Source organism: Acipenser ruthenus, chromosome 21 (genome assembly GCF_902713425.1).
Source record: "Acipenser ruthenus chromosome 21, fAciRut3.2 maternal haplotype, whole genome shotgun sequence".
Taxonomy (NCBI): Eukaryota; Metazoa; Chordata; class Actinopteri; order Acipenseriformes; family Acipenseridae; genus Acipenser; species Acipenser ruthenus.
The window spans coordinates 25317489-25329765 of record NC_081209.1 but is presented as its reverse complement, the minus strand read 5'-3'; the positions used below and the strand labels follow the sequence as shown (position 1 = coordinate 25329765).

General features: G+C 38.9%; 1 protein-coding gene across 3 annotated transcripts in view; it reads left to right on the top strand.

The window, feature by feature from the left end:
* Positions 1-12277, top strand: part of LOC117428196 (protein ENTREP2-like) — an 81589-nt gene that overhangs the window by 57215 nt on the left and 12097 nt on the right. For all 3 annotated transcript variants that reach the window (XM_058995245.1, XM_058995246.1, XM_058995244.1), the window contains exons 3-4: positions 4472-4582; positions 8444-8584. In XM_058995245.1, the coding sequence (XP_058851228.1) occupies positions 4472-4582; positions 8444-8584 (252 nt within the window). The remainder of the gene's footprint in view (positions 1-4471; positions 4583-8443; positions 8585-12277) is intronic.

Below are 12277 nucleotides of genomic sequence, written 5' to 3'. Positions count from 1 at the left end.
ACACAAAGCCAGCTAGCAAACTAAAATAACAGTAAACATCCTTGTGTCTATGTGAAGACAACTCATTCTAAAGAAGTGTTACCGTGCAGAATTATCTTTATTGCTGTAAAATACTGGGAAGTCTGGTATGTCATTCTGTGCAGTATTCGAGTGCAATAATTAAACTCGCCGTTGTCAAGCATAAATGCTGGATACTTTATGACTGATCTCTAGTCTCCAGTGTTTCGTAAGACAGCAGTTGATTATCTCCTCCGAAGTCAACAGGAATGTCAAGAGGCATTGCATAGATCAAAAGGTTAGTGATAGCTATTCAAGATTCTGTCCCCTGCCTATCACTCCAAAAAAAAGGTCAGCTGGAGGCTAAAGGTATGGCTGAACTGTGCTCAAGACTGCTTCCGAACTACAGTGCTGTTATATGTAGAGACCTCTCCCTTTCCAGTGCAACCTGAACTCAAAGCAACCATGCAAGATAATAAATCATTTCTAACAATGCATTGTTCTTTATGCAGTACAGTATATGAGAAAACCTTTCAAACCTGCTTGCCCCAGTATCCTTCAGGAGCAGCAGAGTGCTGACAGTTTGTTCTGCTTCATTTTATCTGAAGCGGCTTTGTGTATGCTAAGTACTGTGTTCTTGTAACTGCATTAGTTACAGCAAATCTACATGTAGTGGATTCAAAAGATAAACTAGTACCAAGTCTAATCAGAGCTAGTTATTACCAGCTGTGTCACTTTTGTCCCTTATTGCCTTTTCATGGGCACTTTGTAGCCTGTTCTATAAAATCAACCAAAATGCTGCATAATACTGTGTTCTGAATGATGCATATTTGATTACCTGCATCGTCCATGAAAAACAGGAGACACCCAAATTGCATAAGACCATTACAGAACAATGGCTTGCATTTTAAGGTTGCTGTAAATACTTTTTTTATGGAAGAATTTCACAATCAACTCACAATCAGTAGTCGGGAGGAATTTATATTTATTTTCCCGAATTGTATAAACATGTTTGTAGTACCACAACTGAAAAAACAAATGCCACATAAACTTTGGAACATTATACCGCAATCCTATTTATCGTCATGGTTGATGCTGCTGTTCTTTTTAAGCTGAAAGAGTGGTTTTATTTGAATTGTGAGCTGCTTTCAGAGAGAGATAATCTTTAAAGACATTCTGTAGTGCTCTATAAACCTGTAGTGGAGTTCTGTACCGTGATGTGTAAACATGGCACAATTGGAAAATATTTTAGAGGGTTTCTGTATTCCTTTTTTTTTTAATATATGGTGCATATATATAATTATTGTTTTTATAGCAAGGAATAGCCTTTTCTGTCACCAGCCTGCTGCCTGCCAATTAGAATGAGGTGCATGATACCTGTATGATAAGACGTAATCCATTTTTATACAAACTAATAAAAGTGTCACTGCTTGCATTGCTGTTTCTTACCCTTCGTTATTGTGATGTTTATTATGGGAGACCGTGGGGGCTGCTTGCTCTGTGTGTGTAGCTCATGCTTTAGCAGGTGAACTGTGACTAGCGCAGTACTTTCCATTACAGGACTGCAATAGCATTGTCCTTAATATCACACTCCCTGTTTCTTTATTGTTTTCAGGATATAATTGTCCTTACTGTAGTCACCTGCATTTTGATTAACATGGTATTCTATAGCAATTGCAAAAGAAAATGTCCAGTTACATACATTATACTTGATGTGTTGATGTGATTAGATGGTTGTATTTGTCTGTAGCCTTCTCAGCAGGATTATCTTTGGAAATTAGTTCTGATATATGTACATTTTTTTTTCAGTTCTTGTTATTTGTATCAGGTTAATATTTATTTTCAGTATACAGTATTTTATGCATGGTTTTTATCATCAGCTGGCTAAAATTGAGATAGAAAAGTAGGATTCTGTTCTGGAGGTGCATTCTGCTCTTTTCTGAAATTCCCTTGGCTGCCAAAATCATATTAAATTATGACATAGATTTATGATGAGTTTCCAGGAATGATAAATAGGCACAGTTATCTGCTTTCACATTCCATTTATTATAGGGTTCTTACCTGCATGCTATGAAAAAAAATGATTTGGTTTCTAAAACGGTGCATGCTTTAAGAAATAAATTAATTTTAAAAAAGAATATTTGCAGAACAAACAGTCCATGATTTTAGAAGTGTGCCAGGAGAAAATATAGAAGTAAAGAACGATAACATCCTGGTATCTTTCTCCATTTCTTTCTTATTTATTAAGCAATTTATTATTTACAGCTGCAAATAAAAAACAAGTGCTGTATTCCCATTTTAAAGCAGATTGGTGATCATAACTTGTTTGAATACAATTCAGATACAGGTACTTATTTAATTACCCCCTTAAATGTCAAGCAGTTACAATATTCTATTATTGACTACAGTAAATGTACTTCGCCCACTGGTACGTTTGTAGGATACAGTTTTAAGTTCTGTAACAACATACTGTAGAACATATATAACATAGTATAACATAGTTACAAGTAGCTGTTTTACTACTGACCATGTTCCAGTAATTTTCTGATACAGTAAGTTCATGTATTTAATAGTTTAAGAACAGTGCATTTGTCCTTAGAGGAGCGTGTTCCACTTTACAAGACAGGCCCTGGGCTGAACAGCAGGGCTCTCTGAGATGTAGATTGGGGTCCATTGGGTGGAGCTTTATGAGGAAGCTCACAAAGCCCACCCTAAAGCACTAAAATCATAAGCTACAAAGTGTAGTATTTTTCTGTTAAAAATATATCTGAATCGCTTGCACCAGATGAACTGTATAAAGTTGACATGCTGAAGAATAGCTGACAGTTTTAAGAGTACCCACTTTCAGTTGAGCTATGATTCAAATGCTTGAATCTCTTGTATTGGTCTATTGAAGGGATTGCAAGCTGTAAAACAAAGTGTATGTTTTATGGGGAGAGAGAGAGGTCAGTTTAGTTTCACCGAGCACAAGGAAATTGCAAACCTTGAAATACAATGTCAAGCTGTGCAACGAAAAGCTTTCAGAGAACAGTGCTGATAAGTGTGCTAAATTAAAGGAAAATTGCTTCATCCACTTGCCCATCAATTATAGGCTTCCCTTTTCACACATGGGCAGGGGGTCATTCAGTAAACATGTATGCTTAGCAGAAATGGGTCGCAGTAATCTTGAGAATTAGGGAATTTGCTATTTAAAATTACCGCACAGTAGAATGGCGATATATAATTTCTGTCCTTGTGAACGGTTGTAAAACTGATTAATACAAGAAACTGAAGATCCTTTTCTAATCACAGGCTGAGTAGAATGTGGATGGGTGCCCAGTTTCTTCACAGTACTTGGCAGCGTTCAATCCTGACCTTTCATGGACCACCCTTTACAGGAGGGCTGTATCATTATACTCTGTGTGGTTTAATTCCTCTGCTACTAATGAACCGTGAATGTTGTTTGTGTCAAAGTGTGTGTTTGCATGATTTCAAAAAGAAACTAGTAAAGGCCCAGCTTTCACAGATGGGGCGGAAAGACCTCTTCATGAATCAAGACTTGATTTGTAAATGTAAAAGAATAAACTTGGAGCAAATTCCAAGTGAATTTGGGCTGGTGTTTTAAAATCCTAATATAATATAGTGTAAAAGGTAAACCACGTTAAAACCATAGGATTGCTATTCACCATCATGTTTTAAGTATGTGATGTTTGCAGCATAAGTCGTGTACAATAATGCAATTTTTGAAAGCTACAAGACACTAGGAATTCAACCCATCTCAGTAAGCCACAGCTCCTGATTACCAGGATTTTCCTTCCAAATCTAACCCCTGCTTTTAAATCTCATTACCTGTTCACCATGCTTACTGAAAAAATAAGTATTGTGGTAAATAATCATGGCGCTTCTACATAATAATAAATGGTTGCAATCAGCAAATCAGCATTCCAAAATGCTTAACAGCGGGAGACGTTTGATATCTCCTGCGTTATACTGTATATTAACTATGTCCTTTGTTTTCTGACAGATCACCTTTTTCATGCTGCTGTCTGCTTTGTGTGTTAATAGTAAAATTGATTTAATTTAACTAAATGGTTTTTTAAATCGTAAATCGTATTTTCATTTCAAAGCAGAACCTCCTCTTTATTAACGTAAATACAGTCACGCAGAATGATTGTAATAAAGTGTGTCCAACATAAAATACTTTTATTTTTCATTATAGCTTTAATAAAGATTATTAAGTTTGTACGTCCTGCTTGTAAATCAAAAATTAAGCCTTGGCCAATTTGGTTTGTTTCACAGAAAGAAAAAAAAACACCTGTAAATTAAATCAATTTTACTATTAACATGTTTCTCAGTTGTGATTGAGATACACAAATGGCTTAACAGGGATCAATTGAATTCTTAAAGGAGAGTAGAAAAGTCAGGTTAAAACACAGAAAATCAGAAGCCCTAGTTATACTGTATGTATATTAATGATGTCCTTTTTTTCTGACAGATCACCTTTTTCATGCTGCTGTCTGCGGTGTGTGTCATGTTAACCCTGGCTGGATCCATCCTCTCCTGCCAGAATGCTCAGCTGGTAAATTCACTCGAGAATTGTGATTCGGTAAGTGCTAAACAAGCTGATGAAGAATACATGCGAGCTGGGTTCCTCTCTGGCTGAGTGAGACACACAGGAGACCAGTAACCAGACAACAAGGCTGCTGCAGTAGGTGTGTGTGTGTGTGTGAATAGGACCATCTGATTCTGCCTTGTTAGATAGACTGTTCAGCCCTGAACAATTAATATTAAACTAAATAATAACCTACTGACTTAGCTCAGATGACAGGATGACTTGGCAGTGTGTTAAAATTCATGGTACCATACAGCAGTTCTGAAACTCCCAAGTTCTTAGTCCTGGTCTGCCTCGGCTGTATATATCCACTCGATAGCACAGTGTGTAACATTGCTGCACTAAGAATCCTGCTACTTGTATACTTACAGTACAGGGGAATTTGTATAAACCGGGTTGTCAAAATAATAATGTGTTTGGAAGCTAGGGAGTGTGTATTGATGTGCTGCTGTATTTTACCTAGATTTTCACTTGAAGATGTTGGAGAGAGAAAATGAGAGGATGATTACTGTAGATAGATAGATATATTTTTGCATGTTTGCAATGAATAATTCTGTGGATTTCACATTTTAAAATCGAAATGCCTCCAGTAAATAGTAAGCTATAAAGCGTTCTTGAGTTTATGGTGTCAGCTTTGCTTTTTCTCTGTCCTCTCTCAGTAACGTGACACCTCAGATAATATTTCAGCACCTGCACTAAGCCCCCCCAAGACCTGTCCATTTCAAACACGGTTTTAATGCATATAGTAGTGCATTGATTGCATTTCTGTAACGTCTGTACTGCTTTTACAAGGCTCTATAAAACAAGTACTATATAATGAATTACTGGCATTCATATTTATACAAGCCCAATCGGTGACCTTTTCATGTTTGTTTAATCTGCTGATTCAATTCTGTGGCATTTTAATTTTACTACAGTACCAGGGGTATGAGAATATTCTATTGGTTCTTTGCTTGTAGTGAAGTGTAAGAATTGTACATTTTTTTGTTTTTGTTTTTTACTTTTAAAAACAGATTTCTAAATACAAAATGCACATGTGGTATTTCCTGTGTTTTAAAGCCTACATGAAAGCGTTATGAGTTCACCCAGTCTTTGCCAGTTAGTATCTGCCCGTCTCTCAACAGACTCTCAAAGAAAATGACCCCCCAGCACAGCACACTAGTGCTCTGGAATCGTGCCACATTCTCACTGTGAGTTTTCCATTCTCTTGTGGCACTAGAGCGTATAAGGGTTTATACATATTTGGTATAGTTCCTAAACTACTGCTTTCACCAACAATGCTAGCAGACCTTGGTATAAAGGAGGCTTGTCCCCTGGGAGAGATCTCTAAAGAATCACTGGAGGGACTTAGGCCTTCTCTAGACCTTATCTTTGTGCCAGACTTTGCCAGTGCCATTGTGGGAGAATTGATCCCTCACAATCTGCCCAAGTGACAGCTGTTGTTGCTAATTGAGAGGATGGCAAAAGCTTTACATACTAAATAACCTGACCTCACCACACCCCACCCCTCTTTAGAAAGTGCGCAAAAGAGAAAACTAAACAGAAAGAATGGCTAATGCACCAAAGGTTGTTGCTTGAAGTGGCATCTTTAAGATGTTGTTTAAAGATCTGCAGTGATGTATTTAAGGGACTCCGGCAACTGTTCTTGACTCCAGTAGGATAATCGGTCCATGATGCATTGTGTTTATTGTATGGGTGGAATGATGTGACATGCAATCTGCCTCAAATTAAGGGTCTATCCTGGACCTGAAAAAAATGTAAATAGATAAGTAATTATATTCAGATAGAATTGCTTCTGTCCAGATTTATAAAATGCTTTGGAAATGTTGAGCATTCTGATTGGCTGCTGACATTCCAAAGCCATGTGGTTAAAACAGTACAAGCAATGGTTCAGACCTCATTAGCCTCACAACACATCTGAGACAAGCCACGCCGTCACGTGTGCTATTCCTTACAATTTCCAATAACTTTGTTTGGGAATACATTTGTTATACATTTGTTACAAACACTTACATCCCAGACTAAAATTGCATTGCATTTCCTAGACTGTCACAGCTGTTCTTGGGTTGTTTGCCACATTTCCATGGTCTGACTGGGAAATCAGGAAATAAGTACACTTCCTTTGAGACCATTAGATAGATAACATACTTTATACAAGATTAAAGATGCGCAAAGCTGGATAAATATATCAATGATTAAAGAGCAAAGGTATCCAGACACACAAAAGGCTTTAAAATAATAAAGGAATGCCATTTACTGTTGTTTTAAAATGTTAATGCTACCAGAAACAGCAGATTTCCAAGCTGCCTATTCCACAGCTGTGTTTACGCCAATGGATACAGCTACATTATTTAGAAATTGGTTGAATTTAGATAACCTTAATGTAAAAACCCTTAGTCGCCGATTTGATAAACCAGATTAGATAAAGGTAATTGTCATTAACCAGCGAATCTCACTTTGTATTCCGTGGTGTTTATTCTGATTTCAAATGCTGAACACATTGTAGCTGCTAAGTTTATCATCTGATGATGATAAAATGTCAAGGGGCATAGGGGCACAAGCTGGCACAGATCTGTTACTCGGTCTTATTCTTGTGCCCCGTGGGTTGCCATCCCAGTCCTATTGACATTCAGCAGCTGTGGCTGGGTCAGTTTGCTTTAATTACTCAAGTGAACTCCTCGGATGGGATGAGTCTTGTTTACTGAGCTGGAAATGTCAGCACACAATGGTTCTGGGGCAGAAACATGCTTGATTAATTACATTATTTAAATGGTAGGTATCTCCTGCCACCATGGTGGCTCATTACACTGCTGCGTTAATGGGATAATCTTCAGCTTGGAAGGTCACAAGTCTGAATCCACGCACCAGTGAGCAGACTGGGATCCAAACCAGAGATGTGTCAAGTCAACGTTCTGAACCGCGATCACAGGAGCTCAGTTTCCGTGGTAACAAGGTGAATTGTTGCTTTGGCAGGGTGATGGTGTGGGAGAGACAGAGAAAATGAATGCAGCTGGATGCTGATCTTGAGCAGACATTAGTGGGAAGCCTTCTGATATGTGTGTCCGTTCTTGTGTCTCTTAAGGGTAAAGAACCAATCTTTTAAAGTGGAACATCATAGAGTGAGTAAAGAGTACACCTTTATAGTAGTTGATTTACAGTGGTTGAGCAGTTTGTTTAAAGAATGTGTTTTGTTCCTGTGTTTGTTTGTTTTATTTTGAAGAATAAATAAAACCGCGCAAAGAAGTGCCAAACCGGGTCTACTGATTCAAGGGTGCAGACCAGCCTTGACCAGGGGGCTACGCCGCACCTTGTCATTGTCATTTCTATAAACAACACGCTGTGTAAGCACACTGCTAGCCTGTGTCTGAAGGAAGCGGAGGGTAAACAATTAACAATAAAAACAGTGAACATTACATAGTAAACCTCATCAGAAAAATGTCAAGTAGACTAATGCTTGTTTGTGTACTTGGTTTGTTAAGTTCCTTCTATGTTTGACCTTGTATTCCACGATGGAATGTTTTATGAAGTTATAGATGAATTACGTGCATCTTCGCAAGAGTCGCTCATCACAAGAAGAAACTGATATACTGGTATAGCATCTCTCACTTACGCCAGTACATTTCCAATGTACTTCTTCATTACCGACAGTGTTTTACTGCACTGCACGCCAGCCTCAGCTGTTAGACAGCATGCAAAACCTCGACTTAAGCAAAGGTTTGTATTTATAGTAGCAGGCTTGACAGAGACAGTTGTGTTAGCCGGTGATGGGGCTTCTTTACCTCAAATGCATTCCGAAGCTGTCGGCGCTCCAGCTCACACTGTTCGTTCACAGGATCTCTCTTGTCTCTCTGCTAGGTTCATCATATCTCTGACAGTGATGGGGTGTGCGTGTGCTGTCAGATGCACCATCAGAGTCTGGGCTGCAGCAGCAACCTGGGAGAAACACTGAAGCTGAACTCGCTGAGGGACTGCAACACCATCAGGCTCAGACTCAAGGTAGGTGTTCCTGCACCTCTTCAGGACTTCAATTATCGATTTACACCCAGAGCAACCCCATCTCGCTCACGGAGCTTTTCAGGCTGGTACTGAGGGTGTATGGTTATTTTCTCTGGTAAGGATGGTTGTCATTAGACCAGACCCATCCTCTCCAAGAATAGGAAAACCACACACATTTTTTTATTAACTTGAGCTTTCATTCATTTGCTTCCTTTAAACCCACTCATTACTTATGCAACTGTTTGGAGCAGATGGTTAAAATTGAGGACTGATGTTTGTGTTCATGATCCCCCCCTACAAATGATTTGGCATACTTTACAAAAGAAGAAATAAAACAGAAGTACTGAAACAAGAGTCCTATATAAATGTACATGCTGCAACGTGTGTATTATGAGATAGGACCTCGAATGGAGGACAGAAAGCCTCTTCCTGCAGGTGCATTCATCTGAAACTGGAAGGAAGCCCAAAATGAAAACAAACAGCTGTGAAATCCTTCACATAAATAAGATCTCAGCAGTTACAATGCTGAGCCATGGATTTTTAACATCTAGCTCTGTGATAACCCAGTAGAAGGCCTGCAATCCTTTATTCTTTTCTCAAATTCAGATTATTGGTATGGAGCATTATGAAGCTATTGCCAAAAACAGTAGGCAGAATGCATGCAAGTCTTTATTTTAAGAGCAGAATAAAGGAGGGTAATAGAATGAATCATTAAACTACAAAACATGGACATGAAAGCATTTATTTTTCATTACAACGACAACACCAGCGTGTTTTGTACAGCAAACAACATGGAAGATAACGTGAAAGGGTTTCTGTATTGGTTATGAGTATCTCACTGGCAGTAAAGCGAGGGAGATTACATTGCATTTGCGCACGCTCACCTGACTAGTTGCATTGGCAAATAGTGGACTGTTAGGGGACCACATAAGGGGTGCAAACACCACAGTTTATTATTGGTGCACGTTGATTGAGAGAATAGCTGGAGGAATGGGAGGGTGGCATTATACCAGGGAGCGGTATAGTGGGGGAGGACTGCACTGTATCTGGTCTGCAAGTCGGATGTTTTGTGATTTGCAATTTTCTGTACCGTTAGACTTCTACTATATTGAGAGCATTGTTTAAGAAACGATTGGGACACTACGGTATATATGAGAAAAGCATTTGAAGACCGACACATACCTGTATGCTCAGCTAGTAAAGAATTACTGCTGTCTGACCAGCCTCTCCATTGAAAATGCTTGGCAGTAGAATGACTTGTCAGAAAAGTGATAGATTCCTTGAACTGCACAATGGGCACAGGCCAGATGAGGCATATCTGTCAGTGATAGCATTTACTCTTTATAATTAGGAGCCTTAATGATTGGTGGGACACTCAGAGATTGTATCTCAGGATCCCACACATTATCAGCAGCCCCAGATACACAGGGCTCATTTACATTCCCTCCTCATCTCACAGGCTCAGCTGTAGACCACCATACATAATGCAATCTACAGGCACATTCATACAAAATGTATATTTTAATCCTTTTCGCTGCTGCAGGCGCTAGAAGGGGTAAGCCTGGTCTGGGCTTCTTAGCAAATCTGCATGAACAGAAGTCAACAAGAAGAGGCTATTCAGCAACTTTACAGTGGACTACCAAAAAGTGTTTTAGACACTGCAGTGACAACATGATCTTTTTGGCTTGGCTAGACCAGAGATGGTGGATTCCAGGGTCTGACCTGCCTCCCTGACAGCTAGGCGCTCCTCCATTCTGCCGTTCTGTCGTTTTTTTTCAGTTAGGTCCTTTGATTAGGGTAATACCAGAAAAAAAGTTGTTTAGGAAGTGTTTTCCATCGACAGCATTGTGAAATGGCATGTCAAGCTTTCGTGAGATGCCATTTCATCATCCTAAACCACTGATTACCACGCACATGTGCTTTTGAGGAGAGATAAAGGAAGGCGACATGGTAGATGGAGAGGGGTCAATAGCAGTGCAGCATTTTAAAGACCATCTTAAAGCATTTCTATGCAAATTGTGACTCGTGCTGTATGGATTTGCTGATTTTAAGTAGGTAATCTACTGTTTCTTTTCTTGTTGCTGCTGCTGTAGGCAAGATAGGTTATTCTAAAGAGAATAAGAACCTGCGTTGCTCATTGTGTTTTTAAACATGCCTGTGCTGCATCACATTCAATTGATCTAAGGTCTTTTAGAATGTTAGAAACACAGAAGCAAGTCTGTTTTCTTCATCGTTAATGCTGTGGCTGTGAGATGAAGCGGTCAGACTTGTGGGGAGGGATTGGAGTTGAAACAAAGGGGTTGCTTCTTGCAGAACTCTGTTAATGAGGTGCCAACAAGTCTGATTGGTGAAAGTTACAGGTGGGAAGACCTGGAGATCCCAGAAAGAGAAGCAGGAGGAGGTTATGATGTAGATCTGCAGTATACATCAAGTGTAGACAAAAAGCAAAGGCGCAGGATCAAGTTTTCCAGTTTAACAGGTTCATTTCTTTTTTTTTTCTATACAGTATTGTAGGGAAATGAATAGTAATGTCTGCAATACTGTATGTTAAATAACACACAATGTTATTGGGTGTTGTGCTTTTTTCAGTCACAGCAAGAACAGAACAAGGGTATGCAGTAGTATCTGCTCCTTCAGTACTTCATGGTTTATGATATGATTGCAGAGACTAAGGTGATAATTAAATTAAATCCAATATTACATGCTACTCCCACCTCAGACATTTAAATGGCAAGGTTGTCCTCTGCTTGGAGAGACTGCCATTATAAGGATTATACATTCTACCATAAATTACTGTGTAAGAATCTAAATCAAACCGTATAAATTGACATTGCTGTCATCTGTATGACAGATGTAGGTTCATGGTCAGGCCCTCTAAAAAATATTTAGACTCTCCCTATACAGAATAGAACACTAGCGATCCCTCGCCCGTCTTTCCAGGAGACCAGAATCTAGTTTGCAAGGTTGCAGACAGCCATGAAAGATTCTATCTGCACTAAATGAGCATATCTGTATGCAGTGAGTGAAGCTGATTGACTGATAGACTTTTTCCCCTTAAACTGGGAGGTTTTGCTTGGAAGGAAAGTGCCCCCTCCTGGTAAGAAGACCATAGCTAATGAAATAAACACAAGGTTGTTTCTGCAGCTCTTGTCTGCAGTCTCAGACTGCATTACACTGTTCCACAGTAGCTGAAACTAAATTCATTGATGAAGCCCTGCAATAATGTTTCCATAGCAATTTTTTTTTTTTTTTAAATGATACAACTGTGCCATGGAAGTTGTAGTTAACAGTTTCTGCTGGATCTTCCCTGCAGTGCTACATTGTCTTCAAAATCCTGCACTAACAGGGACCTGAGTTAATGATTTTTACATCACCCTCACTACCTGATTTTGACAAATGTATCTGAAAATGAAAAGAGATTGTGAATAATGTTTCTGAGCGCCAACTCTTGGTGTAATGGTTCCCTATGAACCTCACTGTTGACAAAACAGTGCATTTCAGCTCCATATTATGAAGGGAATGGTTTCTATTTTTTGTATACATTTGAATTGATACGTACAGAATTAGCCTTGGGAGCTGTGGCATACAACCTGCTTTTAATTTCAAAATCCAAGAGATAAAAATAATTCATTTCCCACATGACATAAAATAATTATGGATACTTAATTTGAACACAGTCGTGATATTCCCCAT